The sequence below is a fragment of the Arachis stenosperma genome, chromosome 3, assembly GCF_014773155.1.
Source record: "Arachis stenosperma cultivar V10309 chromosome 3, arast.V10309.gnm1.PFL2, whole genome shotgun sequence".
In the NCBI taxonomy this organism is placed as follows: Eukaryota; Viridiplantae; Streptophyta; class Magnoliopsida; order Fabales; family Fabaceae; genus Arachis; species Arachis stenosperma.
In genome coordinates this window covers 142,451,040-142,474,399 of record NC_080379.1, presented here as the reverse complement: position 1 = coordinate 142,474,399, position 23,360 = coordinate 142,451,040, and the positions used below count along the sequence as shown (strand labels likewise).

General features: G+C 34.5%; 1 protein-coding gene across 4 annotated transcripts; it reads right to left on the bottom strand.

Moving 5' to 3' along the window:
* Nucleotides 1–7,118: 7,118 nt before the first annotated feature.
* LOC130970640 (VQ motif-containing protein 31-like) lies at nt 7,119–8,948 on the bottom strand. 4 transcript variants are annotated; one of them, XM_057896779.1, is made up of 3 exons: nt 8,483–8,948; nt 8,244–8,297; nt 7,119–7,857 (listed from the first exon to the last, which is right to left on the bottom strand). In XM_057896779.1, the coding sequence occupies exon 3, from the start codon at nt 7,848–7,850 to the stop codon at nt 7,230–7,232; it is 621 nt and encodes a 206-aa protein (XP_057752762.1). In that variant the 5' UTR covers nt 7,851–7,857; nt 8,244–8,297; nt 8,483–8,948; the 3' UTR covers nt 7,119–7,229. The 4 variants fall into 4 exon arrangements, with proteins under 4 accessions (XP_057752762.1, XP_057752763.1, XP_057752764.1 ...); XM_057896780.1 differs by having other exon boundaries at nt 8,705–8,948; XM_057896781.1 differs by lacking the exon at nt 8,244–8,297.
* Nucleotides 8,949–23,360: the final 14,412 nt, after the last annotated feature.

Below are 23,360 nucleotides of genomic sequence, written 5' to 3'. Positions count from 1 at the left end.
GTAGGCGCTTTGAAAGTAATAGTCTTTAATGACTCCCAAATAATAACTTCACAAGTGAATGGTTAATATTAGACCAAAGATCCTAACATGAAGTAATACTTGGAGAAGACGTTAGCCTAATTGGCTAAATTCAAAGAGGCTAAGGTAAGGAATATAACTTGGGAATTGAATAGTTGAGGTGACTCCCTCTCCAAACTAGCAAGTACAAAGCCTAGGGACAATAATAGAAGCATGATCCAAGAAACGCTGCAGTCACCATGAGTAACAAAAGAAATCGACAATTCAAACACATTGACAGTCTCCAACATGAATTTGGGTTGGATTACTTTCATCGTAGAATACCTCATATTTGACATTCTTCCTCAAGGAGAAAAAGAAGTAAAAAGATTAATAAGAGAAGCTCATTACTACACACTAGTCTATAATATCCTCTACAAAAAAGGGATCTATACCTTTGTTGAAATGTGTCCCGACCTCAAAAATAAAAGAAGTTTTAGATGAAATTTGTATTGGTATTTGTGAAAACCATCTAGGGGAAAGATTATTGGCAAAGAAAGTTCTACGAGATGGCTTTTATTGGCTAACTTTATAGAAATATGTGACCGACTTTGTGAAAAAGTGTCTGCCTTACTAGCTACATGACAATTTTTACGTAGCAACTCTAGAGAAACTCATCAGTTTCACATTAGTATGGCCCTTTGTAAAGTGGGAATTAGATATATACTCAGACCGTTTTCTCAAGCGCCCGGGTAGGTAAAATATCTCATAGTAGGGGTCGACTACTTTACCAAGTAGATTAAAGTAGAACCTTTGGCATCTATCACAACTCAAAGAAGTTGAAACTTTATCTGTAAGAATATTATGACAATATTTAGGGTGCCATTTTTTTATCATCACTAACAATGGTACCCAATTCTACTTTTCGAAACTTGGTGGCAAGGCTAAAGATTAAACATCATTTTACATCGGTAGAATATTTTCAAGCCAATGGCCAAGCAGAAGCCACAAATAAGGTCATTTTGCCTAAGCTAAAGAGAAGACTTAAAGAAGCAAAAGAAGCATAGGCAGAAGAGCTTTCACAAGTACTATGGGCATATCAGACAACTCACCAATCAACTACTTGGGAGTCCCCTTTCTAACTTTCATATGGTATAGAGGCTATGATCTCTATTAAAGTAAATGAAGAAAGGCTAAAGGTTAGATTCTATGATGAAATTAGCAATATCCAAGCATGAAAAGAAGAATTCGACCTCCTACACCACACGAGGTACAAGAAAGGGTTATCAGATGAAACTTTGCTATAAAAAAACTCATCCTAATCAGAAATAATATCGAATTGCAGAGGTGGGTGAAGAAAAGCTAGTAGCAAACGAAAAATGACTTATAAGATCATTGACGTTTTGGGAAAAGGTTACTACAAGGTGTCCGATTTGAAGGGGAACGAGCTATCTAGGTCGTGGCATGCTTGCAACATGAAGATATATTATAACTAGAAAGAAAATCTTGCTCCTTGGTGTACTCTTTTTTCGGACTTCATGATTTTTCCCAATGAATTTTTCTAGATGAGGTTTTAACGATGCATCATAAAAAGAGTTAGGCGTTGAAATTTAAGAACTCGTAGCAACAAATAGCAAGTTTATAATTTATTTTAATTAATAAAGTATATTTCCTTCCATGTGTTACTTCTTTATTTGTACCAACTCATACTTGACAAAATGCAAAAATTATGACTGGCCTCTTATGGCTGGCATGATGAAGCAATGAGATCCAAGTTGTTGTATAGTAGTTATACAAGCAAATTAGAATAAATTTTTAAACATTTCAGAAATAATGAGTTGTACATCCTACAAAGATAAATCGCAAAAGTAACTTAGCATTGCGAAACTTATTATAAAAATGATGCAAAAATTATAAGATAATAAAGGAAGCAAAGTAACACAAAACATGAAATGGTAAAAATCAAAATTAACAAGCCCAAAAGGAGGCCAAGAGTATCTATAGCATAACTATTGTTCAAAGAAGGCCCACAACTCGGACTATCAACTTAACAAATACAAGAAAAGATAAGAAACTAAGTCTGGGGAGTAGCTTGATCTTTAGGAGGCAAGGAAGGTTCCTCAACAGGAGCAGCAGTAGAGGTGTTAGGATCCTCAAGCTGGACGGCCTCGTCATCATCGGAAATAAAAATGATTTAACCATTTATCACGACCTTGTCAGGGTCGATCGACGAGATATCCAGGTCGGGCGCTAGAACCTTGAAGTGGGCTTTAAGGTTCTCCATTGTTTTGTCCAGACCATTGAGAGAAGAATCCTCTAACTCCTCATACTTTTGTCTCAACTCCTCGAACTACCTATCCAACTCGAGCTTCTCCCCAAAGACACGAAGGTAGCTCTCCTCAATTTTCTTTTTCAAATCCTCTACCATGTGACATTTTTCGTCTGATTTTTTGACCATGGCACGAAATCAGGCAACATCCAACTTCATTGTGGCTCTCTCCATCACCCATTTAGCTTTATTCTTTTCAAGGTCTGTCATCTTTTGACGAAGTTTGGTCACCTTCTTTTGGGTAGCATTGAGAGGAGTCGCATGAGTTTCTTCAAGAGTGGTATAAACCCTAGCTGTTCAAATACCACCCCTAGCCGGCACCTCTAAATTCTTTTCTATGCTAGCATCATCCATACTGATTGTGCTATTTGGTAAGATGAACTCCTCACTAAAGCTAATGACGTTAAACCTTTGGTCGTAGACAAGGAGTTTTGCGTTTACGAAAGACACCAAAGTTTGTTTCTTTTGGAGGTTCAGAGAAAGGAACTGGGGGAATTACCCGGGGAGAAAAAGTCGAAGGGGATTGGGCAAATTTGTTAGCCTCGAAGGAGGTCAGACCAGATTTAGGAGGAAGAATACTGTTGTCTGACTTCTCGGCCTCTATCTGTTGAGCCTGGCGAATAGCTTAGTTTTTCTGGCTTGCTTGAGCTTTTTATAAGCGTTCGAGTTGTTGACTATTTTTCCACAAAAGTAAAAGAAAACAAGGCTTAATAAATGCAAGTGTTATATACAAAAATCTATCTACAAAATAAAGTCATCTACCTAACTTGGTTCGCACATAACTCAGTTTAGCTTCTAGAAATTTTTTGGTGTTGAGATTAGAAGATCGACCCCAACACTATTGAAAGAAGGTTACAATCAGTTCTTCCTCCTCGTTAAGATCCTTAAAATCATAATTCTTGATTCCTCTCCTCCTAGTGTCATAATTTGAAGACTTTTCAAAAATAGAGAAATTTTTTTACCTTGAATAGCTCAAAAAGAAGCCCATTATTATTTTTTTGAGCTAAAGGATTTGATCAGTTGAAACAAATAAAAAAAATTCTTGAGGGATAGGCGAAGGTCGAGCTCATGACTAACTGATGATTGGTGGATTTTCATAAAGTCCTAAAAGTTTGGATGAAGTTAGATAAGAGCACATCGAGAAGTTAACAACACATCTTGTTCAAAATCGGTAAAAGAAGTTCTTACACCTAGCCTAAGAAAAGGCACTCATACATGAAAAGAAAAATGTGGCTCTGATTTGTTAAATTGAGCATAATAGATTTTCTCTTCAAGATCAGAGGCTACTAGAATGTAATTCTATTCATCCTCTTATTTCTTACAAATGGGGTACTTAAGTCGGAGGTTTTATAGAATTTTTCTATCCATAACCGACATGGCTGCTAAAACTGTACTATCTATACAATTTATGCTGTTTCGAATTTTGGAAGGCATTATTTAGACTACAGATCAAGACATATAGGTTGTATACTTACAAAATAAAAATAACTAGCCATGTGAAATAATAAAAGTCGGGTAAAGCAAATAATAGCAAAACGGTTCTTTTTCAACAAAGTATACAAACAATAATTGTCATTCCTGAATAAAAACAGGGACCAAAACATGAGCAAGGCTTGTAGGATTTTGAGGGACATCATCCTCAACGGTGATGGTAGCGCCATTTAGGAACAAGGCTAACCATAAAACTATGCACACCACAACAAGATTCAATAAAAAATATCAAATTACTAAAAATGATATTTTTATGAAAATTACATTATAAAAAAAATTTAAAAAATAGTAAACAAAAAGCGACATTCTCAGGACAAATCCCTCAAAAAGAAATCTTCCAAACACAGATGGTATGGCAAGAACAGTTACCAAAAAGTAGGAAAAAGAACTAATAAAAAAAGAGAAAAAAATACTAACTTTGATTAAGAATTGATGATGAAAAATCACACAACAAAATGCGATCCTAAAATATAGCAATATCAAAAAAGGCTTAGGAGAGGAAGTAATTTTTAGGAATGTAAAGTTTTGTAAGAAAAGTGGGAGTTTTGTGCAAAGAAAATAAAGTGAAAAAGAAGAAAAAGAAGAAGAGGAAATTCAAGTTTATATAACTATAAGTAGGGGCAAAATTATAATTTAATCATATTTTAAATGCTATGCACGGTTATCAAGAAAACTAAAAAGGCACGCGAACAGTTACAAAATGTGAAACATCACATCAATCAAAATCATATCGTGTCAGCCGACCTCCTCACATAAAATCACGTTGAGTTAGCCGACCTCCTCGGATAGAATCATGTCGAAAAACCGACTTGCGAAATGGCTAGACTTAAGCACCTAACCGACAACACAAGTTACTCATAGAATTGCTATAGTCCGACTTAACTAAATTTGATCTCAAGTAGGGGCACTGTTTATATCCTGACTCAGTATCAAATTAAAGCAAGGCCCAAAATGAATAAGACCCGAGAGTCTATATCCGCTACGCCAACCTATACCTGACTTTATAGGCCCGATTTGCATATAGAATCTTAATTGCACTAACATGCATCCAAATAAATTTGTCCACTATTTTATCACCCATCCTTATAAGTGGATAAATGATAGAATGATAGTAAGGCTATCACTCTTACTGTATAAATATTCAATCACATACAGGTATTTTTCAACCCTAATTCATAAAATCTGTCTAAAATTTTTTGCTAACTTAAACATAAAAATTCTTTGCAGATACCAACTCCTATTCACCATTAAATACATTGGACGACTGTCTCGTTGGAAAACATATTAAAACTTTCCCCAGAAAAAATTTAGACATCACATTTAGACCAAAATCACATCAATTTTAGATAATCTTTGAAATACTATTCATTCTCTCGCACTTCAGTTCTAAGCAAATTAAAAAGAGAGAAAAAGAAAATTCTGTCCTAGTTAATTAACCAAAAAAAAAAAAATTAAAAACAAAATGGGGAGGGAGATAGCATTCAGAAAAAAAAGAAATTAAAGTAGGTCAGTTAGTTTTCTTCTCTTGTTGCTCCACAGGTTGATGATCCTCTTCTCCACATCCACTACTTGTGGTATAGATATATGAGAAAGATATTAAGGTCTGCAAGGCAGCAAAGCACAAAAGATGAATAAACTGATGCATGTAGCAGTAGTACAGTGGAGATAGATAGCAAAGTTAATTCATCTCATCTCATCTTACCATCACAGAAGACAGAAAGGCGATGATCAATTAAAGGCACATCGATAAAGATAAGCCTGCAGCAAAAGCAACATGCATGCAGAGTTTTCTTAATAATAACTAGATGATTAACAATGCCGCAAACCAAATCCATCATCCTTTGTTGGTCAACCATGCTTCTAGGAGCAACTTCCAGATTAAGCACTAGCTCAGTTACTGTGTCATTGAAGAAGAGAGTTAGGAAGTAGTTCCTTGTGATAGGATGTGCATCTCAAGTTAAGGAAAGAAAAGCATGAATATGCATTTCTGAAGGCCATAAGAAGAAGATAAGAGTCATAGATATGGTGCAAGTGTGAACATATATAATAAGTATTCAATTGTAATTTGTAAAACATAATATGAGAAATGAATTCTCCCCCAGTGTCAAATAATCCGGAAAGAAAGTGAGTTAACGATGTAAGAAACAATTTCATTTATTCAAAGAAAAACTACACTGACAATGTCTTGTTCCATAAGACGTACGGGAGAGAGAGGGATCGTTTAGAGTGGGGTCCCGCTCCCGAATAAGCAAGAATAGGGATAGGGAATATTGGTTTCGTGCCGAACAAGAGATGCTTAATGTTATAAAATAGGAGCGCTTCCATAAAAGACGCTAAAACGTTTTTCTATAAAATATTTACATATTGTATTATTATTGTATATATTAATAAATTGATTAATTTTAAATTTTTTAATAAATTAAAATAAAATTGATTTTTTTATAATAATAACAATAAATCCAATTTTTTTAAGAATTTAATTGTATTTTTAAATTTTTAAGGATTTAAATGTCAGCAAAATAAAAAGTCATAGATATATTTGTCTTTTTATAAAAAAATTAAAGATATTCAATTTAAATTATGTAATTCAATCGGATTAAATCGGGTCTAATAATTATAATGCAGACAATTAGATTTATTATTATTAGTATAATAAACCGATTTTGTTTTAGTTTATTAAAAAATAAATTATTAACCGGTTTAATAAAAATGTCCAATAATAATATGACACATATAAACATCTTAAAAAAAAGACATTTTGTGTCTTTATTAAAGTGGTCTCCTATATACATAACAATACAGAATAAATATTAAAAATGAGTTAAAAAAAAATATATATATATATATATATATATATATATATATATATATCCACAGTAATTAGTTTTAATGTATATATATTATTTTTAAAATTAAATAAAAAGTGTACAAGAATTATCGGAACAAAATAAGAATTTGAATTTCATAAGAAAAGATAATAATGACGTTTTTATTTTTTGCATTGTATATTTGTAAGAAGGAAAATTCTAGTGAGCTAGCAACTTTTGTATTTTGTGGTCAATACTTAATTTTTAAAAGAAAAGTGAAGGATCTCCCACTATTAGATGTAATCTTACACCATTAAAAATACTATTGATAATCAATTAATGGTTATAAAACACAAAAATTGCCAGCTCCTTAACACTAATCTTCGTAAGAATTTATAAAAAAATAAGTGACATTATAAAAATTTCCTTAACTAGGAGAGAAAAAAAACTCTCGTAGCTTAAATTAGCAGAGAAAAGGATAACAGAAGGAGGAATATTTGACATTACAAATGCGTTGCATATATATCATGTATGTCTGTAATTTGAAGCATATGCTAAGAGATATATAACAATAATATAGTTACAAATGATGATGACGATGAAGACTACACTTTCTCAGTGGATGCCATGGGAAACAAAGGCAGAAGTTCAGGTTCGGAAAATCCAGGTTTGGGACGAGGCGATGGATGCAAATAAAATCGCCTTTCTCTGATAGCTCTCTCTTCTTCTTCTTCTTCATCTTCTTCTTGTTCCTCTGTGCTTATCATATTCGGCTCAGACGGCACTGCAATATTAAGATCTAAATCAAGATCATCTTTCTTGTCATCTTCTAGAATGCTCAACTTGGAGAAGATCGTTGAAGGTGTGAGAGGGCTTGCCGGGAAGCTCCCTGAAACAGGACTAGCAGGGTAGCTAGAGCTTCTTGAAACCGAAGGCGAACACGCCCCTGATTTACAATGCACACTACTACTCTTAACAATCTCAACCTTTGGCTTCATGTATTTCCTTCTCTCATGGAGCTTGCTCGAGTTCTTCTTCGTGCCTCCTTCTTTTGATGCCATGCCTTCTACCGCCATAGATGATGGACCCGTCAGTCGCTGCACTACTTCCCTGAATGCGTCTGTGTTTGTTTGAACGAATGTGGTTAGTGGTTTGCAATCTGCTGATGATGAGCTGGGGATCGGTGGTTTCTCCATTGTCGTCATGGTTCGGTTTAAGGACTCCATTCCCAGCCTGCAATAAATATTCTTGAATCAAAAGAGGAAAGTCCATGAAAGATAAGAAAAGGAACATAAGTTGAGAAGCTAGAGCATGTGACTTGAGATCCAAGGAATGCAAATAATTTCATGAGTCTTCAGGATGACCCACAAAGCATATTGCTTTTTTGATCTTGTCTAAAGTATGTCAGGGTGTAACAAAATCTTATACACGGAGATTAGGGAAGAGAATTGTTTCCAAATAAAGCCCCATAAACACGGGCCATGTATTTCAAAATGAACATATCAATGTCCCTCAATAATGCTCTAGCTGCACAATCTTGACCCAATCCATAAACAAACATTGGTAAATTTAGTTTTTTATTTTTTTTCGTTTAACAGAATCTGTATTAGCTGGTTTACCTGCTTCTCTTTGACCTTTTTAATGCCTTGGGGCTGGACTTGACCCTCAAGTAACTGAAAATTGATAAATAAATAAAACATTCAGAAAAGTAGAAGACCAGGTTTCATGTTTGTTACCTCCAGAAATTGTTATTACAGAACTTAAATGAATCCAAATCGTCTGATATAACAACAGAACCAACTTCCAAACAATAAATGAAAAACTATGAACCTAAAATGACGAACAAATTCTTGCTTACCTAATAAAGTGTGCTGAATATGATGATAGTAAAGGTTACGCTGCTCCTGATCCTCCTTTTCTGATATCTTACGACCCACGAAAGAAAAAATTGGGTCGAGAAAAGGAAAATCAGGAGATGAATAAAAGATTGTCAAAGAGAGAGGCCTATTAGAAAGTGAGTGTAAGTTAACGATTTTCTGTTACAAGAATGAGGAGCCAGTGAGGACAAAGAATCTCTGACCTCAAAAAGTAGTCTTAACCATTTGGCTTTGCCACATCAACTAGTTGTAATCTCTCGGAAATGGCAATGGACCATGCCACTTTGCCACATAGTTATATTTACTGCTAAAAAAGGGGATTGACATAACTAAGATACTAAGAAAATTAGCTATTATCTAGAGGGACACAACTTGAGAGGGCTATTATTACTTTTTCTTTTTTTCCTTTTGTGTTTTTTTTAAGAGAACTCTTATCTAGATGACCAACGTATGAATGTATGATGTAGAAGCAAAGTTTTATTGCATCTGTTTTGACATCTAGATGGCAGATAAACATTCACCATATTTATCTTTGAACCATCTTCTTGGAATGTTGTAGCTTCTTCAAAACTACCTTCTAAACGTTCCATGCTAAGAATAGAGGGGTCAAACAGAAACAAAATTACAGGATTGTGATCGGTCGCGTCAAACATTGTCACGTTTTATTTTTGTCTTAGAAATTAGCGAAAACGTTGCATTATTTAAGTCATAAGTGGAGTCTACTAAAATAACATGTCTGGTCGCGTAAACATGTCATGTTGTTCCATTCTTGAGGAAAATGCTTGCATATATCAGAGTCACTCTTAAATGTTCAACATTGGTGAACCCCGCGGCAAATTATCATTAACTCACCCTATAACTAATTAGAAACATTAGAAAAATGATGTGGCCTATTCCTAAAGCTGTTCTTTTAATTTATTTAACAGTATTAAGTAATCAATTATATTATTATTTGATTTGAGGAGAATAAATTAATTGATTTTGTTTTGATTTGTATTAATTTTTTATCTTTTGTATTTTGATTAATCATTGATTTCATTATTTTCAATATTAAAAATAGTTAAACTTTAAATTCAATTAACTTTATAAATTTTTTATAACAAAAATTATTATACAAAGTTTTATTTAAAAAAATTAAAAAAAATATTTTATACAATTCTGTATATTATTTCATGCAAGACATAGAAACATATACTAATACTCTTAATTATCCTTTTAATTTTTAAATAAAAGGTTTTAAATTTTTTATCTTTTTTATTTTTTTAAAAATTAATATATATATATATATATATATATATATATATATATATATATATATTTACTTTTTAAGTATTATGATGATAATTAAGAGAATAAAGAATTCTCAATTATTACTCAACTAAATAAATGCACTCGTGTAGAGAATTTAAATAAAATGATTAAAACACATTTTTTAAATTTTCAACCCATTTTTTTTTGTGATCTACAGGGGTCAAAGACCCAACAAAAGAAAGAAAGCAAGAAAAGAAACACAAAGTAGAAAGAAAAACTAAGACCCTCTAACTCTGAGGGTCCCTAAGTAGTCACACAGTAGGGCATCTCTAATGTCCACGCGCGGGGGTGGGGGCTCGATCAAGAAGGTGTAATCCAAGGGGGAGGTCTTGTCCCTTCTTGAAAAGAAGATCCACCACCGAGTTTGCTTCACGAAGCAAATGCCTCCAAAGGATTTGTTGCAGGTGTGCAGCCAAGTTACGGATGTCCTGAATCAAAAGAGCACATGGATGAGCTGGAAAACATCCATGAGTGATAAATTTGACAGCAGCAGCCGAGTCCGACTCTACAACAAGATTTTGGTAGCCGTTCATTGTAGCAATATTCAGCTCGTGAATGATCGCCAACAGTTTCGCATGCATTATTGAGTAGTTGCCTAAATTGCAGGAATAACCTTTCAAGAACCTCCCAGCTGAATCCCTGAACACTCCCACACACAGCATTACTTCTCTGAGTATACCATGAACCATCAACATTCAACTTAACATACTCTCCGTCCGATCGAGACCAGCCTACAAGACACTCCCTAACAGCTTGTATATTTCATGGATTTAACTTGCTTTTAACCACTTTTAGGAATTCCTCAGCTCGCGCTTGAATTTGGTGAACAACACTAGTGTTAGGAACAGTCTCTTCATTGAACACAAGTTTATTCCTAAAGTACCATAAAGATGACACAACAACACCAAATAAGCATGAACAATTATTATGAGAAGTAGGGTTTAGTAATAACCAATCATTGAGGTTTGTGTTGAAGAACAAGTTGCTGTCATCAGGGGGGATAAGTATTCGCCATATGCTTCTAGCATGGAAACAGTCCCGAAGCACATGAATGACTGATTCTTCATGGTTACGGCACTAAGGACAAGCATCATCAGTGGTCAAGTGTCGATGTCTTCTTTCCAAGTTTGTAAGGATTACGTTATGTGCCACCAGCCAGAGAAAGGTTCTGGCACGCTCAGGACCCTGTCACATCCACACCAACCAAAAGATCTTATTGGGAGTATCGTGAGCCTCCATGAGATTTTAATAGGCTGACTTAGTACTGAAGGATCCATTCGGGGAAGGTCCCCAGGCAATGTAATCAGCTCCTTTCCACGGGGACGGGGGAGAAATAGCAACAATCTTCTTGATAGTATCCTCTGGCAGCATCTCCTGAAGCTTCTCAATGTGCCACTGCCCTGAGACATTAAGAAAATCCATCAACATATCAGAATAATTGACATTATTGCTTACATGGCCTGCGATTTTGCTTAGACATCCTACACCAGTTGGGATCCAGCAATGATCCCAGAAGTGAATTTGGGAGCATCACCAATTCTCCAAATGCAATTGCGTTCAACATTGTCTCAAGTAGAGCAAATACCCTTCCGAAGATTCGAGTTGTTTCGCTTTCTTTCCACTTTGGGAATGATATCCGTGTCACTGCCATATTTTGATCTGAGGACTCTAGCCCAAAGAGCATCCTTTCTCTCAATAAGCCCCCATCTAGTCTTCATCATAAAGGCTTGATTCATTTGGCTTGCATGTCTAATGCCCAGACTCCTAAAATTTTTTGGCTCACAGAATTTCTTCCAACTAAGTAGATGTATCTTCTTAGTTTGTTCTGTATCTCCCCAGAGAAAATTCTTGTAGATACGGTCAATTGTATTACAAGTAGTAGAAGGTAAAACAGCAGATTGTATATTATATATTGGCATAGAGGATAGGACATATTTCACCAGAGTTACTCTTCCATCAAGAGAAAGTGAGGAAGCTTTCCAAGAATTGAGCCTAGTATGAAGCTTGTTGATAATGCCCTCAAAGGTATGCTTGGACACTTTGCAGTGAAGAATAGGAACACCTAAGTATTTTCCTAAGTCATCAGTTCTGGAAAATTGCAAGAAGTTGCTCACCCCTGCTCAAACATTGTGTCCCTCATTCTTAGAGAAAAATACCCTGGTTTTCTCTTTGCTGACACTCTAACCCGAGCTATCACGGAAGGCCTCGAGATACTTATTAATGATATTAGCTTGATCGAGATTTGCCTAGGCAAATAGAATAATGTCGTCCATGAAGCACATGTGAGAGATAGGGGGACCATCCTTTTTGAGACGAATAGGTTTCCAAAAGCCTTACTCCATTGCTGTACTAATGAGTTGGGATAATCTTTCGATGTAGAGGACAAAAATGTACGGGGAGATGGGATCTTCTTGTCTAATACCCCTGGAAGGTGAGAATTCATCCAGTTCATCTCCATTCCATAGCACCCTCATCCTTGCAGTCGAGATACAAGAGAGGATAAGATTGATAAAGGTTTGGGGAAGGCCAATATCCACGAGTGTCTCCTTGATAAACTCCTACTTTAACTTGTCATATGCTTTTTCCAAGTCAATTTTGATAGCCATCCAACTTTTTTTCCCTTTTTTCTATCTCATAGAGTGAATGAATTCTTGAGTGATAATTATATTATCAGAATTATGTCTTCCGGAGACAAAACTGTACTGATTAGGCATAACCAATTTGTCCATGACTCTTCTCAATCGATTAGAAGAATTTTAGTAACCACCTTATAGGAGACATTACAAAGGCTGATGGGCCTCAGTTGTTTTAAATGTGAGACATGTTCAACTTTGGGGATAAGAGTGATAAGTGTCTCATTTACCTCTCTGATCTTGCTCGGTTCTTGAAAAATATTTCAGGTTAGCTCACAGACATTAGTGCCAACTTTATTCCACTGACTCTGGTAGAAGATGGCTTGAAGCCCGTCTCTGTTGGGGGCCTTCCAACTGTCCATGCCAAAAATAGCATATTTTACTTCCTCATCAATCACATTCTGACCCATGATGTTGTTATCGGAGCTACTCAAGGTGGGAAACATATCTTAAGAATAAAGGGAGTATGAGTAGGGTTGTCTATATATAGATTTAAGAAGAAAATGGTTGCCATATTCTCCAGAGTCGCATTATTAGTTACCCAATCACCATTGTCATTTTGTAGAGAGGTAATCTTGTTCCTGCGTCTTCTAATCATAGTAGAGCCATGAAAAAATTTGTGTTTTTATCCCCAAACTCGATTCACTTGCACCTGACTTTTTGGAACCACAAAATTTCTTCTTGAATGATAATGTGTTCATATTCCAAGCACAAGTCTTTCTACAGCTTCTCAAGAAAAGAATTCTGAGAATATCCCAAACTAGTAGCAATCCCCTGCAGCCTTCTAAGGATTCTATGTTTCCGTTTAATAATGTTACCAAAAACCAAGTTGTTCCAATCTTTAAGTTTGCTCTTAAACAAAGAAATACCCTCATCCCAAGACACTTGAACATTCTAAGAGACATCCACAATATTTCTAAAATCTGGGTGGGTGATCCAGGCAGCAAGAAAAGAAAGGGCCGTCTTCCTCTATTCTGCGTCATAGTATTGGAGAGTTACAAACAGATAGGAGAATGGCCTGATTTGAGCATGGGCAGGTGTTTAACACAAGCCTCAGGAAAAGCAATTTGCCAATCTAAGTTGCTCAGCCCCTGTCCAGCCTTTCCGCGAGATTACCTCTTTTCCAAGTGAACGGCCAACCAGAATAACCCAAGTCAACTAAGCCACAGATTGAGACACATTCTTAAAACTCCTCGCAGGCATTTTGACTATTATTTATCGCCCCTCCACCCAAAAGACACCAAGGGAGATTAGTATTACTAGCATACAATTTAATGGAGTTCTAGAAGGATCTTCTGGTCACCCTTTGGGGCTACCGTAAACCGCAGTAACGAGCCAGGGGGTTGAGTTGTTACCCGAGTCAGAGACTTTGAGGTGAATAAACTGTCTATCATGTTCCAAAACGTCCACCCTCCAAACAGAGGAATCACATAAACACCATATGCCTCCAGCATGACCCACAACATCCACAACAAAGGACTTATCAAACCCCATCTTGTCCCTAATCTGTTTCCCTCGGGTACCATTGATGTGAGTTTCTAGAAGAAAAAATAAATTTGCCCTATACTCCTGGTGAAGATCTCGGATGATCGAGGGGAAGGCTTTGCTGCCAGCGCCCCTGCAGTTCCAGCTAATTATGTTCATCATTAACAAGACAAGGAAGAAGGAGCCACCAACGGCCAGAATCACTTGCGGTCAAGAGCCCATTGTTTCGGATCCACCCGGTCCCTGGAAGACGATTCCTCCTTGCTTTCCTTGTCACCAGCTTCTGCCATAGGGACATCCAATTGCTTCACTTTGTAACCCCTGGGATCAGTTACCCCCAACCGTGCACCTGACGGATGTGGGTTCTTCTCTGAATTGAACAAGATGTTATCACGGACCACATACTGATCCAGATTCATACGGGTATCCTTCAAGGCATCGAAGGCTTCCCATTGGTCTCTCTCCACCCTCTTCATATATTCCTTGACAATAAGCTCCATACCTTCAAGCTCGGTATCTTTGTCTTTGTCTTTTGAAAATAATATTTTTTTATTTTAAAAAAAATCTATTCATTGTACTTGAAAAAAAAAGCATCATACATCGCAGAGAAATTAAATTCACGAGTAGAATCGAAACACGTGATTTCGATTTCAATTCAGTTAGAAGTTATCGAAAAATGAGAATGAATATACAGTTAAAGTCGCGAAAATGGGAAGGCAGAGGAAGAGATATGCATTGGTGGTGGTGGATTAATAAGAAAGGAGCGGTGAGGTTAGAGAGAAAGCAGAAGAGATTGGAAGGATGGAAGGGGTAGAAAGCGTGAAGATAGTTGTGGAGGTAGTTGGAGTAGAGTGAGATGATGGCTACGTTGCTGATTTTGGTGGATTCGGTGCGGTCACAGTATTGCTTGGAAAAAAGAAAGAAGAAAAAGATATATTTGGTTGTTGTTTTTAATTGTTATTAAATATAAATGATGAATAATAAAATAATATTTATAAAATAAAAATAAATTTTAAAATTAAAAAATAAATAAAAAAGTAATCTATAAATAAAAATTATTTAATAATTATTTAAAAATTAAAAATATATTTTGTTATTAAGATTATTTAATAATCCAAACGTTATAAGACCACTATATCTTTTCTCATATAAATTATTGGAGATTGTACCTTGAGCGATGGACGAAGGAAATTAGCCGCGGATGTGAAGCACGCACCACCACGCCAGAGAGGTTAGTGGAGTCAATGAGACTTTTATGTAATGTAAGATATTCAGAAGTGAAATTTTTGTTTTTGCCTAAAACTCGAGCTACTTTGAAGATGCTATCATTTATGAGTTCTAATTTTAGCCAATAAAATTTAGCTAAATAGTATTACACCATCTATTATTTATCAATAAAATCAAATTTTTTGTCCCACTATAGATTATCTCTCTTTCTAACCCAATGCTCTCCTAGTGTTTGAAATAGTATAGTTCAACCCTCTGTTCTGTTGTGACCCAATCGTCTCAGTGCAGCTCATACTCGGTTAGATTCTATTCACCTACAAATAATACAAAATAATGTCAACCTCAATTGAGAAACTAACAGCACAAACCAATAAAATAATACAAGATGAAGAAGAACCCTGATCATTTTCAATAACGATGATGTGGAGGAAAGAGTACAAAGATGTGCAAATAGTATGGTGGGAAGACTACTATCAAACAAAATATCAAATATTCTTAGATACAGTCAGCTATGTAAAATATATGAAGGAATCAAGAGGGTCTAAAAATAGTGGATTAGTGGAGCTAAAACCAAAGATATACCAAATATTCCTACAAAATGAAGTAAACCTAGAGAGAATAATGCAAGGAATTCCGTGGTTATTCAGGAACTCTTGATTGCTCTTGAAAAGGTGAAACAAAGGAGAAGAGCTAGCAGAAAAAGTGCTAGACAATGCAGAGATAAAGATGTAGTTTTGGAACCTTTCTAAACACTGCAAAATAAAAAAATTGGGAGCAAAAATAGACTCTGCAGTGGGTGAAGTAAAAGAGTGCAAAGTATAGGAGAATACCCGGGACCAAACCAGATTTCTCAAGGCAACAATCCAACTAAACATCAACAAACCCATTATGAGGGGCGTTATCATTAGCAACAAGAAAAATGGGCTAATATAGGTGAACTTCAGATATGAGAAATTACCAAACTTCTTCTATTATTGTGGACTAATAAGGCATGAAGAAGGTAACTACCAAAAAGCTATTAATGATGGAAAAAAAAAAAAGAAGTAGCTGCAGATTCAAAGAATTGGAAACATGTAGTGTAGATTCAAAAAATTGGGAACATGGCTAAAGGCTGATAGTGTGGGAGTGATAGTGAAAATGATAAAAGATGAAAGAAAAAAAAGGAAAGACAGAAAACAAGGGATGGGAGAAAAGACGAGCCAGAAAGAACATATAAAAAAATGCTAGAAAAATTGAAGCAACTAACAATGGGTGAGATGCCAAAACAAGGAGGGAGAAAAGAGCGAGTAGAGAAAGAAGCAACCCTCATGATCGAAAGTAACCCTAACGCCCTAAGGGGAGTTCGAAAGAAAGGAACAAATGAAGGAGAGGTCTAGAAGTCAAGAATAGCAAAAATGATACTACAGTATAAACAGATAACTAATCAAAGAGTAATGAAGCAAAAAAAGGGGAGGGAGAGACAACAAGGAAAATGTGGCTAAAGAAAAAATGATTGTAGACCGAAAACAATATAAACACCTTGAGGTGCTATTGGATATCTATTAGGGACTTGGGTATTATGGGGTGCTCAAAGTCCCACATCGAGTAGTATGGGATGCTTGATGTTGTATATAAGGAGAGTGGTTCTTCCCCCTTAACAGCTAGCTTTTAAGGTGTGGTTTCTCACTTTCCTTAGATACTTAACAATGGTATCAGAGCGTGGTTGTCAGCGCCATGGAAAGTGCTACCTATAGGCTGGATTAAGGTAAATACCGAATACTGATAGACCGTAGCAAAGTGGCTACCGTTGGGTCAGTGTCAATAGAGTGAAGCCGCCGTGGACGTCGGCTCTTCAGAGCCGATGTATTGTTAGGGACTTGGTATCCCACTTTCCTTAGATACTTAACAATATCACAAATTTGATGAAAGAAACAACAAAAACAGCAGAAAAAATATAGAAGAGACAAATGAGGCTAGCAACTGTCAAAACAAAAAATGAAAAAGAAAATGTGAAAATGAGATAGCATAAGAGGAAGGCAGATGAGACAATGGAGATGGAGATTGATGAGCTAGAACTGAAGATACAAAAAGATTCCGAGGCGGCTAGAAGAGAAGCGGCAAAGGCTGGTGAGCAGCCATGCCAAGAACCATGAAGCTGATCAGTTAGAACTGGCATTGGCTTGGAAACCCATGGGCAGTTCGAGTTTTAACAAAGCTCATTAAACAACAAGGACTCAACTTTGTTTTTCTTATAGAAACGAGGAAAACATAAGTTAAAATGATGAGGATGAGGTACAAAGGAGGTATGACAAATATAATGACAATTGATTGCGAGGATAAGGGGAGACAAAGGGCTGGTTGACTTGCAGTACTTTAGGACAATTTCAAAAAGCTGAAAATTAGATTATTATCCATCAACCACATTGATATGGAGGTAGAAATGGTGGAAACAGGGCAAAAATGGAGAGCAACAGAATTCTGTGAACACCTAGAAAACGAAAATAAGCTACTTAGCTGGGAATTATTGAGCACACTTAGGCCGAATTTTGATTTGGCATGGATAATTTTTGGAGACTTCAATTAGATAGTTGGTCAAAAAGAAAAAATATGAGAAAATTCGGTTACATTCTCATAGATGCAAGGCTTTAGAGAGGTCATACAAATGAATGAACTCCTTGATTTGGGTTTTGTGGAGACACTCTTTTACATGGACAAACGGGCAAGAGAGTTGCGACAATATTCAAAAGAGGTTGGATAAGACAATGGGTAACCATGAAATGGAAAGTAATCTTCCTAAAAATAGTTGTTCAACATTTGAATAGATACAAGTCGGGTCATAGCATAATCTTGGTGGATCTCGAGGGAAAAAAAGTGGAATAAAAGAGCGAACTAAAGATCTCAAACAAATTAGCTCAAACATGATGATAGAACTACCAAGTTTTTCCACCAAAAAATTTTACAAAGACAAGAGAGAAATTAGATTAAGACAATCAAGGATGATATGGGTGTGATACACAAGGATGAAGAGAAGATAGAAGAAGTGTTGCTAGATTATTTCAACAATAGAAGCAAAGCAAGCGGTTAAAGTGGCGAGGAAAAGAATTGACACGGACAAAAGAAGTTATTTAAACAAGAACTTCACATTGGAAGAAATAGCCAAGGCTTTAAAGCAGATGCACCCAGCAAAAGCTCCATGCCTCAATGGAATGTCGGCTCTTTTCTATCAGAAAATGTGAAAGATTATGGGTAAGGATGTAACTGAAAGTGTATTGAATATTCTCAATCATGATGTTGATCCTACCCCTATTAATTCAACTCATATCTATTTAATTTCTCAATTTAAAAATCCTAGGCATACAAAAGACTTTATCCCGATTTCTTTATGTAATGTAATTTTTAAGTTAGTTACCAAAAGAGTAAATCACCAATTATACCCCCGAATTTGTAAAACGTTGACAATAATAATCCTAAATTTTGTTAACGACAATTATACCCTCAAAAATTTTAAAAACGCAACAAATCTGCCCAACCGTGAAGAGAGCCTTTCTCCGTTAAACGGAGTTTGGTAATGTGGCAGATGGAATTTCAACGTGGCATCTGTTAAGGCCTTCAGTCCCGTTTCTCCTTTATCCCTAATTCATGAAACTCTAATTGCCCAATTCCAAGTAAAATAATGAACCCAATTTAGGAGACAACCATGAGACACACGTTGAAGGTGAAGAGGGACAATCTCATCCTGAAGAAGCTGATGGCCGGGGAAGAAAATGCAGGCCTTTCCTATGTCTTGATGGAGCATTTTTGAAGGAGTACTAGGCTGATACAGAGGGACTGCCATGTCTCCTTCCACCTTATAAGAGGCCAATAGGAAAGCCTACAAAAAAGAGAGCTCGACATGAATTACAGAGACAGAGTGGTAGCCAATACAAACTTAAGAGAAGTTATGGCAAAACAAGTTGTAAATATTGCAAAAAGGTAAATATAAAATCTTTCCATCTCTGTGTATGGTCTCAATCTCAACACTAGTAAATCTCCCTTTCAAGACTCCACATTCATTGCATACTAGTGTTCCATTCTTGGATGATTCCTCCAGCCCAACAGATTTCTCGTTGGTTTCATCTATCCACTGAAAATAACGGCACCCACTGTTCTTCGTCTGCCCAGCACAGAAGCCATTCATCAAGCTCAATTCTCAATAGGGAAGGGGGACAGATTCACTAGACAATTCATACATACCTTCCATAGAGGACACCTAAGAAACCATCTTCCTGGATTTCTCTTCGTCTTCGACTTCAACGCCACCACCTGAAGACGGCAGAAGCATGTCCTGTCATAGGGCTTGCTCCCGTGTTCTTCGAGCGCTTCAGAGCTACTATTTTCCATTGATTCTGTCCTTCGATTGTTATTAGACATGCCTTTGCTTCCACCATGCATGACAGTAGTTAGGGTTTATCTTTCTGGTGAATTGGGGAAAATATTCTCTCTCATCTCTATATAAAGAAAAAACGGGACTGAAAGCCTTAACGGATGTTAGTTGAAATTCTGTCTGTCACATCACCAAACTCCATTTAACGGAGAAGGGCTCTTTTTACGGTTGGGCAGATTTGTTGCGTTTTTAAAATTTTTGAGAATATAATTATCGTTAACAAATATTAGGATTATTATTGTCAGCGTTTTACAAATTTGGGGGCATAATTGATAATTTACTCTTACCAAAATTATTGCAAATAGACTTAAATATATCCTCCCGAATATTGTTAGAGAATTTTGAAGTGCTTTTGTGTAGGATAGACTCATAATAGAATATGAATTGGTAGCTTTCAAAATCTTCCACTACATGAAAAAAAAAAGATTGCAGGACAAAAGGGTTTTATCGGAATCAAATTGAATATGCCAAATGCTTATGACCGTATTGAATGGGACTTCCTCAAGAAAATCATGACATGCATAGGCTTTTTCCGAAAATGAGTGACATTAATTTGGAAGTGCATATCCACAATAACATCAGCTATCCTAATTAACGGTGTTTTTGACAAGAGGAGTGCTACACATACAAGTCTTTTTGACTTACAAGTCTTACAAGTTACTAGGCCTTTTAATGCGTTATTCAACGTTTCCTGTTTTCAAAGCGCTACACTCAGAACGGTTCTTCTTCTTCTTCTTACTCTTCCTCTTCCTCTTTGTCTTCTTCTCTTCTTCTTCTTCTTCTTCTTCTTCTTCTTCTTCTTCTTCTTCTTCCTCTTCCTCTTCATCTTCTTCTCTTCTTCTTCTTCTTCTTCTTCTTCTTCTTCTTCTTCTTTGTTTTTTTTTCGATTTTCATGGTTTCTGAAATCAAGCTTTGAAATCGTTTTGAAGAAGAAGAAGCAGCAGAAGATGAGGAGAAAGAGAAAGAGTTCTGAATTATGCAACGAATTTTGGGTGTATTTCTTAAATACTTTGGGGTATTTTTCGTAATCCTTTGGGTGTATTTCTGTAATCCTTTTGAAGATAATGGAACTTCAAAAATACACCCAAACGATTACAGAAGTACACCCAAAATGATTACAGAAATACACCCAAAGGATTACAGAAATACACCCAAACGGTTATAGGAATTCACCCAAACGATTATAGAAATACACCCAAAGGATTACAGAAAATACACCCAAAGGATTTAAAGAAATACACCCAAAATTCGTTAAAATACATCTTATGCATAATTCAGAACTCTTTCTCTTTTTCCTCCTCATCTTCTACTGCTTCTTCTTCTTCAAAAACGATTTCACCATGAAAAATCGAAAAAAAAAAGATAAAACAGAGAGAAAAGAACGTAAATGAAGAAGAAGAGGAAGACGATGAAGAAGAACGTGCAGAAACGAAAGAAAAGGAGAAGAAGAAGAGTAAGAGGAAGAAGAACGTGCAGCAAGAAGAAGAAGAAGAAGGAGAAAGAGAAGGCAAGAAACGAAAGAAAAGAAGAAGGAGAAGACGAAGAGGAAGAAGAATGGTTCGAAGCGTGTTTTGAGCGTTAGTTTTAATTGAACTTGTAAGGCTTACAAGCCTTAATCGCTTGTATGCCAAGAATTACTCTTTTGACAAAACCATCACATTAACCCGACAACTGAACATAAATAAATTAAATGACCTTCAGTATTATACTAATGTCCAAAAACAAAACAGTTTACATGCATGTCCTGAATGATTTTATATAAATCGATTTATATTTTTTTTAGTAGTAAATTGAATCCAAAATTTAGCATGTATATATAAATTCGATTTACTATTAATATAGCATAGATATATAAATCGAATTTAATTGATTTGATTTATTACTTATACAGAGTATTGACATTTACTACTTTTAAGTTAATTGTATTAATTTTAAAACATAAATGTCAATAAATAAATACTCCTATTTGAATTTAAATAAAATATAAAAAAAAATCAAAATGAATAAGAATAAAAATTTAACTTTTATATTTTAGTTCAAATTACAAAAAATCTACATTTTATAAATTTATGGATTTAAAATGGAACAATAAACGATTTCTAGAAATTCATTAAAAATCATTATTGGACTCATTTGGATCTAAAAAATTATTATCGAGACTTTTGATGTTGAAAAAGTTAATATAAATTATAGCCTTCCAAAATGGCATAGGAATTAAAACTTGAATTTATTCAAAGTTAGAAATAATAGATAGTTATACTTTATATAAAATGTCCAATTATATTTATATAATATATAATTAAAAATTTAAATATATTATTTCTCAAATTACATATTATATAAATATAGTTAGTATTTTTATATTGTATAATTATCTGTTATTTCTAATTCTAAAAAAATTCAAGTTTTAACTCCTATGCCACCTTGAAGGACTATACTTTATATTAATTTTTTTAACATCAAAAGTCCCGATAATGATTCTTTAGATACTAATAAATCAAAAAATTATTTTCAATGAATTTTTAGAAATCGTTTATTGTTCTATTTTAAATTCATAAGTTTATAAAAATGTAGATTTTCTAGAATTTGAATTAAAATACAAAAATTGGATTTCTATTCTTATTCGTTTTGATTTTTTATATTTTACTTGAATCAAAATAGAGAGTATTTTTTATTGACATTTATATTTTAAACTTAATATAGAATAAATAAATGATTAACTTAAAAAAATATCAATACTCCGTACAAGTAGTAAATCGGATCAAGTTGATTCGATTTACTACATGCTAATTGATTCGATTTATATATAACCAGGGACGGATCCAGAAATATTATGGGGGGAAGGGCAATAACATATATAATATTAAAAAATTATGCAAAAAATTATATAATGTAAGATGTATTATAAAAAAATACTGATAGAGAATATATTTTAAAGTACAAAAAATATGTGTGTATTTTTTACTAACGAAGTGGTCGATTCCTCATATTGATCGATAATAGAATCTGTGTCAAATTTTTCAACAATTTTCTTTTCAATATAATTAAAAGCCAATTAGCAAAAAATTCATCTTTCGTTTTGTTTCTGAGTTATTCTTTACAATATTCATAGCTGAAAAAAATCTCTCAGTTGTAGCAGTTGAAATAGCAAAAATTAATACCAAATGAATCAAGGACGATGAAGAAAAAGAATCCACTTTATGGTATTTGAAAAATTTTATTTAATTAAAAAATATTAGTAATAATATCTTTTTTAAATTTTTTACCTACTTTTTAGATATTAGAAATCTTTAATATTTAGGTTAGACTAAACTTTTATTTATACTAGACTAAATACTAAATAAATTTTTAAAAGATTAAATCATACTTAATAACTTATTACTATTAATTTTTTTTAAAAAAAAAGTCATACTTAATAACTTATTACTATTAATTTTTTTAAAAAAAAAAAGCTCGGGGCCGAGGTCTCCACTCGCCCCCTTATGTTCATCTCTGCATATAACCATTGAGGACATACTTGTAACGAAAATTATTCTTATTAACTTTTTTTTTTATTTTTACAAAAATTTGGACTAATTTCTTTTTTACCAAAGATAGGAGACTCAAATTCGCGACCTCTTAGATGAATATGAAAAGATTATGCCATTTGAGTTATAACACATTGACATAAAAATTTGGACTAATATTTAGTCTTTAATAAAAAAATATATATTTTACTAAATTATTAAAAAATAATTTTTTATATTTCTAAAATATTAAATACATAAAAAATTTTTAAAATTTTTTATTATTATACTTTGT

Bases quoted from the DNA above. Each gene is read 5' to 3' on its own strand.
- LOC130970640 (XM_057896779.1), bottom strand. From the start codon at position 7,850: ATGGAGTCCTTAAACCGAACCATGACGACAATGGAGAAACCACCGATC.